The sequence below is a fragment of the Cyrtonyx montezumae genome, unplaced genomic scaffold, assembly GCF_038088225.1.
Source record: "Cyrtonyx montezumae isolate F1298 unplaced genomic scaffold, pur_monq_1.0 scaffold_4, whole genome shotgun sequence".
Taxonomy (NCBI): domain Eukaryota; kingdom Metazoa; phylum Chordata; class Aves; order Galliformes; family Odontophoridae; genus Cyrtonyx; species Cyrtonyx montezumae.
The window spans coordinates 33,678,562-33,692,656 of NW_027072045.1; the positions used below are offsets into that span (position 1 = coordinate 33,678,562).

Genomic DNA, 14,095 nt, shown 5'->3' on the forward strand with positions numbered 1-14,095 from the left:
ACAGGGTGGACTCAGCTTCCTGGGGCCAGCCCTGACCTCAGCACCTCCCCATGGGGTGAAGATGGCATCCTGGCTGGGGTGCCTGACTGGGAAATAGTTTAGCAACAGCAAAGTGTTGAATAAGGATGAACACATCTCACCAAGGAAGTTGTGTCACGATGCCCAGATTTTGCTGGGCTGGAGAAGCCAGGGTTCAGGATACAACACCACAGCAGCAACCCACACGTGGCTGGAGGGGATGGCAGTGTGGCTGGGGACATGTGGCTGCAGCTATCAGGACCCAGCACCCCATTGCCCCAACGCTGCTTTTCTCCCTGCAGCCTGGTCACCAAGAAGAGGACAGAGATACGCACAGCCCAGAGCAGTTCTGGGAGCTCCCCCAGAGCAGAATAACTGACCCCTCCCTGCTCTCCCACCACTGCACTTGGTCCCCAGCACCATGTACACAACAGAGCATTTGAACTGCGCCTTCTTCAATAGGAAATTTATTTTATTTTGCTTACTTAATTACATTAAATACTTATTTTGATAAGAAAACTATTTAAAGGAACAATAGTTTAATGCACAGAATCATAGACTAGCTTGCATTTGTGTTGGAAGCGACCCCAAGGATCATCACATTCCAACCAGACCAGGTTGCCCGGGGCTTTATCCAAGCTGGTCTTGAGCACTTCCAGGGATGGGGCATCCACAGCCTCTCTGGGCAGCAATCACCGGTACATGAGCAATCCAATCAGGAGCCAGGAGTTTTGATGTCAGGATAAATTCCTGGGACTATCAAAACCCTTTGTCTCAGCTTCCTGCGGCAGCCTGTGGTGTCTTCCATGGTGCTTCCCCATCCCTGGGCCGTGCTCGGTTCCCAGCCCTGATATCAGCACATGCCCCCACGGTGATGCTGGCACCTTGGCTGGGCTCCCACCGCTGTCTCCTGTAGATGAAGAAGAGACAGCTCAGCAGTGAAGGGTGGGCAGGAGGGTCAGAGCAGTGTGGATGCTGTGCCCTGCAGTGCTCCAGGGGCACATCAGCAAACTCACCTGTGGTGTGTGTTGTTCCAAGTAGCAAGGTTGTTGTCCAGCGGCGGGGAGGGTGGAGTGTCTGAGGGGCTTCCTGTGGTCTGCGCAGGCAGCTGGGCATTGGGGTGCCCCTGGGGCAGGGGTTGCAGCCTCTTGTGCTTGAGCCGTAGGACCAGGAGCCGGAGTGCTGTGCGGGGATCACTGCCCCGGGGCTGACCCTGAAGGGGCTGTGAGGTGCATGGGGATGAGCCCAGATGCACATCTCTGTGCCCATTGTGGCTCCAACTGGGAGGACATCTCCCAGGGATGTATGACCATGTCTATGGGGACTCTGTCCCCGTGCTGCATTTCTTGCCATTGCCTGCACCACTGCAGATGTTGCACTCCCAGGAGTCGATGTCCTCTGCAATGCTGGAGCAGAAATGGCGGGTCCTGTGGGAACCACAGGAGTGACAGAGCAGCATCCTCCAGGGTCTGGGGGAGCAATGGGAGCCAGAGCCTTATGGTCACCAGGGGTCCCAGGACTGTGGGGTGCCAGCCCTGGGATGGTCTGTGCCACTCCCACCATGGCGGCTGGCACTGAGCTACCAGGGCACAGTTTGTGCCATGCTGAGCTCAGCATCCTGATTGACCTCCATCCCAGCTGGTCAGAGGGGATGAATGTGTCAGGTCGCCATGGCTTTGGGGTCAGAGCACACTCACCCCAAGTTGTCAGAATGCTCCCGTCCCAGCGGGCATAGGCACACACTGGCATCGCAGGAGATTTGTTGCTCGTACAGGTCTTCAAAGGCTCCTACTTCCTCCCAGATTTCAACCCTGCGGGAGGGAGCCGGGGGCAGCTGAGCATGAGGCGTGAGGGGAGGTGGGGGGGGTGTGGCTGTGTCAGGGCAATGGGTGCTGACCTGTTTGGGATTTTGATCCCAAGTCGCAACATCTCTGCCTGGAAATTCTCATTGTCCCGGCAGAGCGGGCAGCGGAAGTGCAGAGCACTCAGTGCGAGGTGCTGGGGAAGGGGGAACATCAGTTGGGGAGTGGCACGCGTTGCCCCAGGGCTGGGGATGATGCCAGGGTTCCAAGGTTGGGTGGTGCTGTGGATGCTGTGGTCGGGGGGCAATGCTGCCTACCTGGATGCAGTCCCGGTGGAACTGGCTGCTGGTGCAGGCAGGACAGATCACTGTGCTGTAGCTGGGTCGTTCCTCCACCACCTCCAAACAGATGGCGCAATTGGGGTGCTCCTGGGGCACCCCTCGCACCCGCTGCTTTGGCCGGTGCAGCCAGCAGAAGGACCTGCGGGGTGGATGGAGGTGGCAGCTCAGCACCCTGCCCCATCTTTTTCTCAGCTGTGGCCCTGCAGGGTGCCTGCACCCACCTGTACTCCCCGAAAAACTGGGAGATGCAGCCACGTTCTCTGCCACAGGGGTAATGGAAGGTGTGGGAGCATCTCCGGCGCTGGCAGCGGACTGAGGCGCCGTGCTGCCGGCAGATGCAGCACATCTGGGGACAGCAGTGTGGGGCCAGGCATCAGTGCCTTGTACCTCCAGGCAACGCTTGCCCATGAGAGCACGGTGGCCTCCCGCCCACGTGGCACGGGGACTGAGGTGGGGACACGTCGCCGTATTCACCTTCTGTGCCACGCGCTGCAGCTCCTGCTCAATGTCGGGGAGGAAGAATCCAAAGAAACCTTGATCATCAGCGCTGCGCTGGATCAGCCCACTGGCGTGGTACTGCAGGAGGCAAGCGAGGTCCTGTTACTGGACCTGGTGGGCAGCGGCTGGCCCAGGGCTGGGGGCTGAGAGCCTGGGGCCAGGGGCCAGGGGCCGAGGGTTGGTTCTCACCAGGCAGTTCTCATGGATGCACAGCGTGTCCTGCCGGCATGTCTCCCCGAAGGTCACAGCGTCTTGGTCTGCACGCTTGCACAGCCCACACCCTGCCATGGGGACAACAGCACTGTCACCCCAAGCATGGCAGCGGGTTGACCCCAGCGCGTGGCAGAGGCACATCGTCTCTGGGGATGTGGGAGCACTCTGCCCTCACCTTCCTCCTCGGCTACGCATTGCCTTTTTGGTGGAGATGGCCCCTGATCGGGCCTTGCTCGTGCCCTGCGCCCTGCTGCAGAGCGGCGGGTGTGGGGAGAGGGCTGAGGAGCCCTGGGGTGTCGAGGCCTCAGCTCCATTCCCAGGGTTTTCTTCTGGAGCAAAGCACTGGTGCTGCTACCTCGATCCCAGAGGTTCCCAGGGAATGAGGGTACACGGGGGTGAGGTGTGGGATGCAGCCCTGCACATCGTGGTGGTGGTGCTGATGTCACAGTGATGTCACAATGAGCCCTGGCGTGGGAATGGGAGTGCCTCCGTGGTGCTGGGTGCCCTGGGGGGTGGGCTCAGGATGCCTGCATTGCTCCAGGGGTCTGTGCTGGGCAGTGGCAAGCTCCAGCTGGGAGCTGGAGACAGTGACTCACAGGCGGTGTATGGATGTGGACTGAAGGTGGAGTTGCAAATAAACCACACAAGCCCTGATTTCCTAATGCAGAAGATGTCTTCAGGCATCAGAGCTCCTGACTCCTCAACAAGCGTTTTGATGTCTTCTGCATCAGCAACATTTGGGCATCCTGACATGATTTCCTTGGTCTGAGATGCTCACCCTTATTCCTTAAAAGCCTGCGCCCACCCAGCAGACGGGTGATAGAAGTGGCAGCACAGCAGTCGCTGAGCATTGAGCAGAACAGAGCTCTGCAGCCGCTCAGCTCCAGCCCCACTTGCCATGCCATGGGGATGTCCCGCAGCACCACAAAGAGCTCCGCAGTCGCCCTGGCCCTCTGCTCCTCCTGGCCCTCTGCTCCTCCTGCCCCTCCACTCCTCGGTGGTGGCCCATCTGGGTGAGTTGGGTCTCGCTGTGTCCTTCCGCCTGAGTGCAGTTCAAGTGAAAACACAGAGATGATACAGATCTGCGCACAGCCCAAGGAGCACTGGGTGCAGGCAGTCCTGGAGCACTTTCAGAACCACTGAAACTGACCCTTCCCTGTTCTCCTGCCATTGGGCTTGGCCTGCAGCACCACGTACACAGCAGAGCACTTGAACTGCATCTTCTAAGTTTATTCTATTTCACTTATTTTAGTGACATTTTTTCTTTGCCTAAGAAAAGGGAAAATACAAGAACAATTTAAAACATATCATTACATAATAATCCCACATGGGCTTAGTAGTTTTGATGCCTCAATAAATTGTTTGGACTATCAAACCCATTTGTTTGTCTCCTGTATGGATTATCAAACCCCTTTCTTTGTTTCCATTCCCTTTGGGAGCCCATGTTGCTTCCCCCTCCCACAGTGGGCTCAGCTCCCCGGGGCCAGCCCTAACCTCAGCACATCCCCAGTGGGTGATGATGGCATCCTGGCTGGGGTGCTTCTCTGGAAAATAGTTCAGCAGCAGCAAAGTGCAGACAGGAAGGTCACCTGGACTAAGGCTGCTCCTCCCTGCACTGTTCAGGCACACCAGCGAACTCAGCAGTGAGCTTTTACTTTTTCTTAGGGTGATCCCAGGGAGTTGTTCAGAGAGATCTCTGCAGGCTGGGGAAGTGGGCCGAGTAGAGCGTCGTGAGGCTTAACAGGGGCAAGTGCAGGGTCCTGCACCTGGGGAGGAATAACTGCAGGCACCAGCCCAGACCCCAGTATCAGCTGCTGTCATACAGCAGTGCCTCCAAAATGGAGCAAAATGTCCCCAAGATGTCAGAGCTGGAGCTTCTCGGCAACCTTCCTGAGTGAAGGGAATAATCCACAGCCCTGAGGATACACCATGGGCACAGGAGGAAAGGAAGGAGGTCCCCATACCCATCGGTCCCCACTTATTGGGATGAGCCCTGCTTCACTCAGAAGATAAGTGCAGCAAAAGCATCACTGAGTTTTGGGGTTTTAATTCCTGCAAGTGCAGAAGTGATTAGACACAACAAAATTGTATCATTACAATTTCATGAGTGACCATCCTAGACAGGCAAAAGAAGTAGGTTAGACAGTGACCTTCGTTCAGCTACAAAAGACATTAATTTGCATATCACAGAATCACAGAATTACAGAATCACAGAACTGTAGGGGTTAGAAGGGACCTCCAGGGATCATTGAGTCCAGTCCCCCTGCCAAGGCAGCTCCCTGTCCCAGGTTGTACTCCAGACAGGTCTTGAACATCTCCAGAGAAGGAGACTCCACCACCTCTGTGTGCAGCCTGTGCCAGTGCTCCATCACTGCACTGTGAAGAAGTTCCCATGCACATTTGTGCAGAACTGAAGCACTACATTCAGCTCTGAGACCTCCAGAATATCAGGGATGTGAAGCTGTTTGAGAGGATCCAAAGGAGACCATGAAGATGATCAGAGGGCTGGAGCACCTATTCTACAAAGAAGGGTTGAGGGAGCTGGGCTTGTTTTGGCCTGGAAAAGAGAAGGATCTGGGAAGACTTTGTTGTAGCTTTCAATACTGAAAGAGGGCTTCTAAGAACGACAAGGACTTTTTATAAGGATAAGGATAAGGGGTAAGGGTTTTAAACTGAAAGGTGATACATTTCGATTCAATTCAAGGAAGAAACTCTTCTGTAGGAGAGTGGTTAGGCACTGGAATACATTGTCCAGAGAAGCTGTGAGCGTCCCACTTCTGAAAGAGCCCACGGTCAGGTTGGATGGGGATGGGACCACTCAGCCTATCACAGATAAACAGACAGACAGACAGGTTGGAACTACATGTTCTTGAGGGTCCTTTTCAACCCAAATCATTCCGACATGTAAATGATTCGGAGATTCTGTGGTTCTGTTATACAAACTGTCAGCTGAGCAGCTGAAACTATGTCCAGTCTCTCACTAGCACACATAGGCTCGTACATATTAAGACCTTTCTTCAGTTTTGTACAGTGTGTTCCTGTGGTTCAGCTGAAGAACACGGCTAACATGTTAAGTGGTATTAATGTGGTGCATTCCATGTTCCTTGTGCTTGTGCTGCTTGCTACTCTCAGCTTGCTACTACAGGCTCCACCCCTCTGCACTGCACCTCAAACTCCAGCCCTAAATCGTCGCTCTTTCACCTCAAACTCTAGCCCCTGTCCTTCCTAATTTCATCCCAGATTCCTGCCCCAAACCCTCACTGTTTTCCTCCCACACAGTGGTCCCTTATCCTCACTCCACTTCTATCTAGACTCTCTTTATCCACTATTTTTCTGAGCTGTAAGTGTGGTTGACTGTATAATCTTTAATTACTTAATAATTACTGTTTAGAATAGGACTTAAATTTTAGAAAGGTTGGCAATTACTTTGTCAGAGAGCACTGTCCAATTACTCACCAGAACTCTTGCTGCTTGGGACCCTGCCCTCTGCCCTGGGTGGCCAGTTACAAGCCCACTGTCCTCGGGAACCTTCCTGTAACAGCCCCTGACCCTTGATGCTTCTCCACACCGTTCCCTTGCGTCCTGTTGCTGTCGCCAGAAAGCAGAGCTCAGCACTGTTTTCCCTGCTGTCAGTATATACACGTAGATAGATTTACATGTTTAGGCTAAAATGAGAAATAGATGGGCGTGTTTATATTTGAATTGTAAAGTATCAGCATATGTGGAATTCCTTAGTATAATAAAAGCCTTAAAACTGAAACTGTCCAAGTGTGTGGTAGGGTACTGAGATAAGTGTCAGAAAGAATTTGTGTACCGGAATTAAAAAACATTTTTACAACCTTTATTCTCACTTTAGGGCTCTTAAATGAACCAAGTGGATAAGACTTCCAGAGACTCCTCAACCCTTCTGGATTTCACACAGTGAAGGAAACAAGGCTGGGGAATAAAGTATAGGTTTAAGGAATTTTCATCACTTAAAACAAATCTAGCAAACAAAGCACGCTTCTCTGAGAAGCATGTTCTTGTATTAAATAAAGTTTCTAACTTGTGTGAAAAGATGAAAGAGTGAAAGGTTCAAAGAGAATGATTTGGTAATATTAAAAGTTAATGGAGTAGATACATTAAATTAAGATTAATAGTCTAATTATAAGTATTAGGATCAGAGCAAATGTGAGGAAATGAAGTATCCGATCAAAAGCTTAAAACAGGAGCAGCTGAAATTTCATTTTTTTTTCCTACAAGATACTAAAATACTTTAGACTTCTAAGTAATCTTCTTACTTACACGTGGGAGCACATAGATTCATAGATACATGAGGTTGGAAAGGACCTACAAGATCATCTAGTCCAACCATCCTCCTATCACCATCCCTACCCACTGAACTACTAAATCAAATCCCTTAGCACCTCTGTGCTAAAAAAAAAGGTTTTACTATCCCCTTTCACACAAGAAACATCAGCTGTAATTCTGAGGGCTGCTCTGAAAGTAATGCCTCGTATGCTGTGATTGGAAATAAAGCTAATTAATCAAATAAAATGAGCAAGGGAGAGTGTCTAATAAACCGAAGGCCTTACACTAACGCTGAAGGCGAGACGGCAGCTGAGGATGCCAAAGGAACGTTCTCCTGCGTGAGGTGTGAGCAGGTGGAAGATCTGCTTCGCATGGTGACAAAGCTGAAAGAGGAGGTTGAGGGACTGAGGGCCATCGGGGACTGCGAACGAGTGATTGACTGGTGGAGTAGCTCCCTCGAGCGCCAGAGAGAAAGGCACCGGGGAGATCCCCCGCAATTGGTGGTGGACTCTCTGACCTGCCCCCATGGGACAGAGGGGGGGTATCTGAGGGATGGGGAGGGCTGGTAGAGAGTCCCTGCTCAGTACCGTGGACAATCTCCCCCTCAGCCTACGTCAGGTCCCCCTAAACAATAGGTTTGCAGCACTGGATGTTGAAGGGGATTTAAAGGGGGAGGTGCCGTAAGATTCCCACAGGAGGTCACCAATGGCAAGGCAGTTGACTCCGCGCATTGAGACTGCTGCTGCCAAGACAGAAAGAAAGGTGATTGTAGTGGGCGGCTCCCTTCTCAAGGGAACTGAGGGCCCCATTTGCAGACTGGACCCAAACCGTGGGGAAGTGTGCTGTCTCCCTGGGGCTCGGGTCAGGGACATAGCTAGAAGACTCCCGGATTTGATACACCCCACCGGCTACTATCCGTTACTCGTAGTTCGGGCAGACAGCAATGAAATAACTTAGAGAAGCCTGCAAACTGTGAAAAGAGATTTCAGGGGTTTAGGGTGATTAGTTCAAGGGGTGGGAGCACAAGTGGTGTTTGCTTCCATACCTCCTGGAGTGGTGAGGGACACAGAATGGGCTAGGAAAACACAGGTGATGAATAATTGGCTCAGAGGCTGGTGTAGAGACAGACACTTGGGGGTTTTTGACCATGGGGCAGTTTACTCGGCTCCTGGCCTGTTATCTGTTGATAGAATGCCCCTGTCTCAAAGGGGGAAATGAATCCTAGCATAGGAGCTAGCTGGACTCATCGAGAGAGCTTTAAACTAGCTGTGATGGGGGAAGGGGATAAAACAGGGCTCACCAGTAAAGAGCCCAGGGGGGCTGTGCTGGAGCAAGGGGTGAGGCAGATGTCTCAGCTGAAGTGCATCTACACCAATGCAGCATGGGCAACAAACAAGAGGAGCTTGAGGCCATTGTAAGACAGGCTAACTATGACCTTGTCAGTATTACAGAAACACGGTGGGATCTCTCCCACGACTGGAGTACTGGGATTGATGGCTACAAGCTCTTCAGAAGGGATAGACAGGGAAGAAAGGGTGGTGGCATAGCTCTCTATATCAAAGAGTGTGTTGTGGTTTTGTGGTTTTGATGCCGGTATTCCACATCAGACCATCATGCAGCAGTTAAGGAATTAATGCTGTTGGGAGCAGCAGAGAAGCAGAGCTCCAGCAGCAGAGGGGCAGAGCTCCGCACCGGTTGCCAGGCCGCGCTCTGCCTGGGCGCGTCCCTCTGGGCTGCCGTGGAGGTTCAGCACGTGTGCTTCCCCTGCAGTTTTCTCCTTAACGTAAGCTCACAGCTTTTGGTTTGGAAATTTTATCTCTCTCAATTGTTCAAATTTATTAGATTTAGGAAAGTTACCGTTCCTTCTCAGATCGTGCTGTTGTCTTCTTGTAGACCCATCTCTTCCCACTGTTTTACTCCTCCCCCCGGAGCACACGGCTCTGCTCAGATGTCTGCACGGCCACTGACGCAGTTCTGTTTTTTTCCCCTCCTCAATCCCTTCTTTCTTTCCCTTGGGTCACTGTCACGGATAACACCGTGACAATTATTGGTGGAGAATGCAGGCAGTGCAGTATTTGTACTCCATTGTAAATCTGGTGCTAAGTGGCCTAAGGTTTTCATGTACCTTGGAACATGTTGGCGTTTTTTTAAGCTCCTCATGTTCAGCACTGGAGTCATACCTGCGTACAGCTACTTTATTGTGCTGATGGATTTACGTGCTTCCTGCCTGAACACCCTCGCTAATGTGACCGATTATACAGCATTTGGATTGGTTTCCAGTTACTCTTTTCAGGTCTTTACCTATATTCAGGATGCCAGCCTGGCAACTGTGTTATCTATTTTTCTGAATGCTCTCTTGGCAATTTATATCATGTGGAGGAAGCCTTCCTCAAAACCAGATTGTGCTGAATGGCAGGGAAGGTGGGAAAAATTAGGAAAGAAATTAGAAGCATGGGGACCCCCAGTGTTATACAATTTTGATCTTGAGCACCTGTGGGATCCTGAGAAATTCAGTGAGTGTTTAGGTAAGGAGTCATGTGACTCAGGACGATCTGAGAAGGAACGGATTGTTTGGGGTTTGGCTTGTGCTTATCGAGCTATAATTGACATTCTGGAGAGAAATGGTTTCCAAACCAAGGTCCAAAGCAAAAATGAAAACCTCGAAGTTAGACCTGACCAATCACAGGAAGCACCGGCATCAGTGTCGGTTGCCCCTGCGGAAGGCCAGAAACGGACACGGCCGTCCTCGCGCCTAGAACGGAAAGAAGAAGAAGCAGAGAAAGAAGAGGAAGATCCAGGCGAGGGGCCCTCCTCAGCACCACCATCACCACCTAGAAAGGCCACTAGGAAAAGTGAGAGACGTGGAGAAGACAGCGATGATGATGGAGTCACTGTTACCACTACTCGTCGGCCCCTAAAGATGACTGAAATACAAGGTTCAAGAAAGGAGTTTGTACGGCGCTCAGGTGAATCTATTGTCACCTGGTTGCTGCGGTGTTGGGACAACGGTGCCAGCAGCATGTCCCTAGATGGCAGCGAAGCCCGCCAACTGGGAAGCATTGCTCGAGACCCAGCTATCGACAGAGGAATTGGCAGATGTCTGAATGGAGTCGCTACCCTCTGGGAATGAGTACTAGTGGCTGTAAAGGAGAGGTATCCTTACAAAGATGATCTGGAGCCTAAGGTGGAAAGATGGGACACCGTGGAGAAAGGAATCCAATTTTTGAGAGAAACAGCCGTAGTAGAGATGCTGTATGATCCCAATTTCGTCCCTTACAATCCACACCAGGACCGTGATCCTGATAGAGTAAGGTGTACACCTGATGTATATCATAAGCTCTCAAAAACAGCACCAGAGAGGTACGCAAGTACACTGGTAGCAATGTTCCATAGATTCAAGGGTCAAGACAGAAGACTCCCAGTTTATGAATTGACTATTACACTCCAAAACTTTGAACAACAGTTTCCACCATCACGTGCTTCCATTGCAGCTATAGTAGCAGAAGAAGTAGGTGAGATGAAGGAGACACAGAAAACTATACTGGAGGGACTGTCATTACTGATGAATAGGGATGAACCTGTGTCAGTATTGGAAACACCTGATGAAGACGAGCATGACCCAAAGAATCTGGTGAAGCAATTGATGAAACTGATGAAAGTCTCAGCCACCAAAGGCAGCCGCCTCTCTGCTCAAGCAAATGACAACAGTAACATCATGTCACGTGTGGCCATGTGGAGCTTCTTACGAGAAAACGGAGAGGACATGAGGAAGTGGCATAGAAAACCCACTCCTGCACTGTGAGCATGGGTGAGAGAACTACAGCAGAGATCAGCCAACAACGAAATTGATCCTGTCGCTGCAGGTAACCAATAGAGGGGCCCTGCCCTCAGCCAGGGGAGGGAAAGGGATAATAGAGTGTATTGGACTGTGTGGATTAGATGGCCTGGCACATTAGAGCCACAAAGATATAAGGCACTGGTGGACACTGGTGCACAGTGCACTCTGATGCCCTCGAGTTATAAAGGGACAGAATTGATTCCTATTTCTGGAGTGACTGGGGGTTCTCAGGAACTGTCTGTGTTGGAGGCAGAAATAAGCCTCACCGGTAAAACCTGGCAGAAGCATCCCATAGTGACTGGACAGGGGGCTCCATGCATACTCGGTATTGACTATCTCAGAAGGGGACATTTCAAGGACCCCAAGGGATACCGATGGGCTTTTGGAATAGCTGCTGTAGATGCAGACAACATTCAGCAGCTGTCTGTTTTACCTGGCCTGTCAGAAGATCTGTCTGTTGTGGGGGTACTGAAAGTGAAAGAGCAGCAGGTACCTATTACTACAAAAACAGTCCACAGACGGCAGTACCGCACCAACAGGGATTCCTTGCTCCCCATTCATAACTTGATCCGTCAGCTAGAGAGCCAGGGAGTGATCAGCAAAACTCACTCACCATTTAACAGCCCCATATGGCCGGTGTGTAAAGCCAGTGAAGAATGGAGGCTGATGGTAGATTACCCTGGCCTGAATAAGGTCACAACCCACTGAGTGCTGCTGTGCCAGATATGTTGGAGCTGCAATATGAACTGGAGTCAAAAGCAGCCAAGTGGTATGCCACCACTGACATTGCCAATGCTTTCTTTTCTATTCCTTTGGCCACAGAGTGCAGACCACAGTTTGCTTTCACCTGGAGGGGCATTCAGTACACCTGGAACTGTTTGCCCCAGAGGTGGAAACACAGCCCAACCACTTGCCATTGGCTGATTCAAACCACACTGGAACAGGGTGGGTCACCTGAGCACCTCCAGTACATTGATGACATTGTTGTGTGGGGTGATACAGCAGAGGAAGTTTTTAAAAAAGGAGAGCGAATAATCCAAATTCTTCTGGGTGCTGGTTTTGCTATTAAATGGAACAAAGTGAAGGGACTTGCCCAAGAAATTCAGTTCCTAGCAATAAAATAGCAAGATGGACGTCGTCACATTCCAGGAGATGTGATTGACAAAATCACCAGTATGTCACCACCCACTAGCAAGAAAGAGACAAAGTCTTTTCTTAGTCATTTCTGGCTTATTACCTGATCATGTCTTGATTTTGCCTGTTGGGCACTATCAGTTGGTGACTGACTAGTCTTCAGATGTGATGGAAGAAGTGGCCAAGTACAAATCTGCCCTGAAAGAATTTTTCAGAAGCAAGGGAAAGAGATATGTCTTATTTGAAAGGAACTATAAGAGTCAGCATCTGCAGTTACAGGTATGGTTTCATTGTACTCCTAAGAGGATGCAACTGTGCACTTCTCCATGACTGAACTGAAAGGGAAAGCTCACTTTCAGCTTTGTCAGAGTATGCGGAAGCATTTTGCCCACAGACAGAGGCAGAACAAAACCAAAACCGATGTGCGTGATGGTTGTGCTACAATCCTTAAATTCTTCATATTATAGCAGCAGAGCATCAACTGTGTTGAGTGGGCAAGGGAAACTCTTCCCTGCATAAATATGATTTAAAAACACCACAGGGATTCCAGGCAAGGTTTTAGAACTGGTTTCTGTTGTGGTTTTGTGGTTTTGATGCCGGTATTCCACACCAGACCATCATGCAGCAGTGAAGGAGTTAATGCTGTGGGAGCAGCAGAGGGGCGGAGCTCCGCACCGGATGCCAGGTGGCGCTCTGCCTGGGCGCGTTGCTCTGGGCTGCCGGAGGTTCAGCACGTGTGCTTCCCCTGCAGTTTCCTCCTTAAGGTAAGCTCACAGCTTTTGGTTTGGAAATTTTCTCTCTCTCTCAGTTGTTCAATCTTATTAGATTTAGGAAAGTTACCGTTCCTTCTCAGATCGTGCCGTTGTTTTTGTAGACCCATCTCTTCCCGGTTTCCCCCTCCCCCCCGGAGCGCAGCTCTGCTCGGGCGGCCGCGTGGCCACTGACGCAGTTTCTTTTTCTCTCCTCTCTCCCTTCTCGGTTTCCCTTGGGTCACTGTCATGGATAACACCGTGACAGTTTCTTACTCTAATCTGCTCCCATGGGCACACAAGCTGCTGTGTGCTCACCTTACAATTGGAGTAGGCTGAAAATGTAAGGATATGTGCAAAATTGTAGTCATTATTTACCAATATCAGCCCTTCAGTTTGATTTTTTTTCCTTGTGCATGGGTCACTTAGTGGTTTATTGTGGTGGTTTGTTTGTTTGTCAGATCTGTAATGGTATCAGAGCGGCCTGGAACTACCACAGAGATCAGAAAGGAGGGAAGCTGTGCTGAGATCTTTTTCAGGCTCTTAGTTCTCAGCTTTTTATTCAACTCCTACAGGAAAGTTCTCACAAGTTTAAATCTGTACAGGCAGGTGCTCACCCATCCTGTTTGATGACATTGAACAGAACTGAGGAGCATACCAGCTTCAGTGATGGACTGATTGCTTTCTGCAAGGCAGTGGTTTCCGTCATCTTTACTTCTTTGGAAACGTTTGTCTCTCCAGGTGATTCCTGTCCCATTGGACTATACTTCTGAAGACATTAAGGAGTGCTTTATTACACAGGCACAGGAGCCACAGATTGAACTGTTCGAAATCCCAGAGCACTCGGATATCACGCAAGTACGAGATACTTCAATCTTCCTTCACCTCTGTCCCATCGAGGCTGCTCTTTCCCTCTGCTCTTACACCCTCGTGGGTTAAGATTAAGCTGTTTGGAAGCAGACTGTGGTAGACTTGGAGCCCACATGCCAGTTGTGTTCAGCTCTTCATGAAGTTCCTGACAATGTTTAGTTTAATTGTATTTTTGTTTAGTTTAATTGTAGAACCGATGGAAAGTTGGTTGCGGCTGATGCTGAATTGGGATCCAGAACAGAGAGGTAGAGACTTGGATCCTGAAACCAAGAGTCCGAAGTGCTTCCTAATGATGGATCGCATACTGAATTTGAAGGTAAGTGTAGTTTTACTGGGCTCAGT

At 50.4% G+C, this 14,095-nt stretch overlaps 1 protein-coding gene and 1 non-coding gene across 2 annotated transcripts; one reads left to right on the forward strand and one right to left on the reverse strand.

Moving 5' to 3' along the window:
* Nucleotides 1–1,333: 1,333 nt before the first annotated feature.
* LOC136055236 (PHD finger protein 7-like) lies at nucleotides 1,334–3,013 on the reverse strand. The gene is made up of 7 exons (XM_065746954.1): nucleotides 2,849–3,013; nucleotides 2,636–2,737; nucleotides 2,383–2,507; nucleotides 2,138–2,300; nucleotides 1,916–2,016; nucleotides 1,716–1,829; nucleotides 1,334–1,445 (listed from the first exon to the last, which is right to left on the reverse strand). Exons 1-7 carry the CDS (start codon nucleotides 3,011–3,013, stop codon nucleotides 1,334–1,336), a joined length of 882 nt encoding a protein of 293 aa, XP_065603026.1.
* A 10,304-nt stretch (nucleotides 3,014–13,317) lies between these two features.
* LOC136055313 (small nucleolar RNA SNORA12) lies at nucleotides 13,318–13,460 on the forward strand. The gene has a single exon (XR_010622830.1). It is a non-coding gene; the product is annotated as a small nucleolar RNA SNORA12 (small nucleolar RNA).
* Nucleotides 13,461–14,095: the final 635 nt, after the last annotated feature.

What these genes read in the sequence shown, in the direction of transcription:
- LOC136055236 (XM_065746954.1), bottom strand. Translation starts at nt 3,013, where the DNA reads ATGTGCCTCTGCCACGCGCTGGGGTCAACCCGCTGCCATGCTTGGGGT. An exon ending in TGCAGCGCGTGGCACAGAAG is followed by an intron (nt 2,508 to 2,635) that starts GTGAATACGGCG and finishes TGCTGTCCCCAG; the next exon opens with ATGTGCTGCATCTGCCGGCA. An exon ending in TCCACCGGGACTGCATCCAG is followed by an intron (nt 2,017 to 2,137) that starts GTAGGCAGCATT and finishes CCCCTTCCCCAG; the next exon opens with CACCTCGCACTGAGTGCTCT.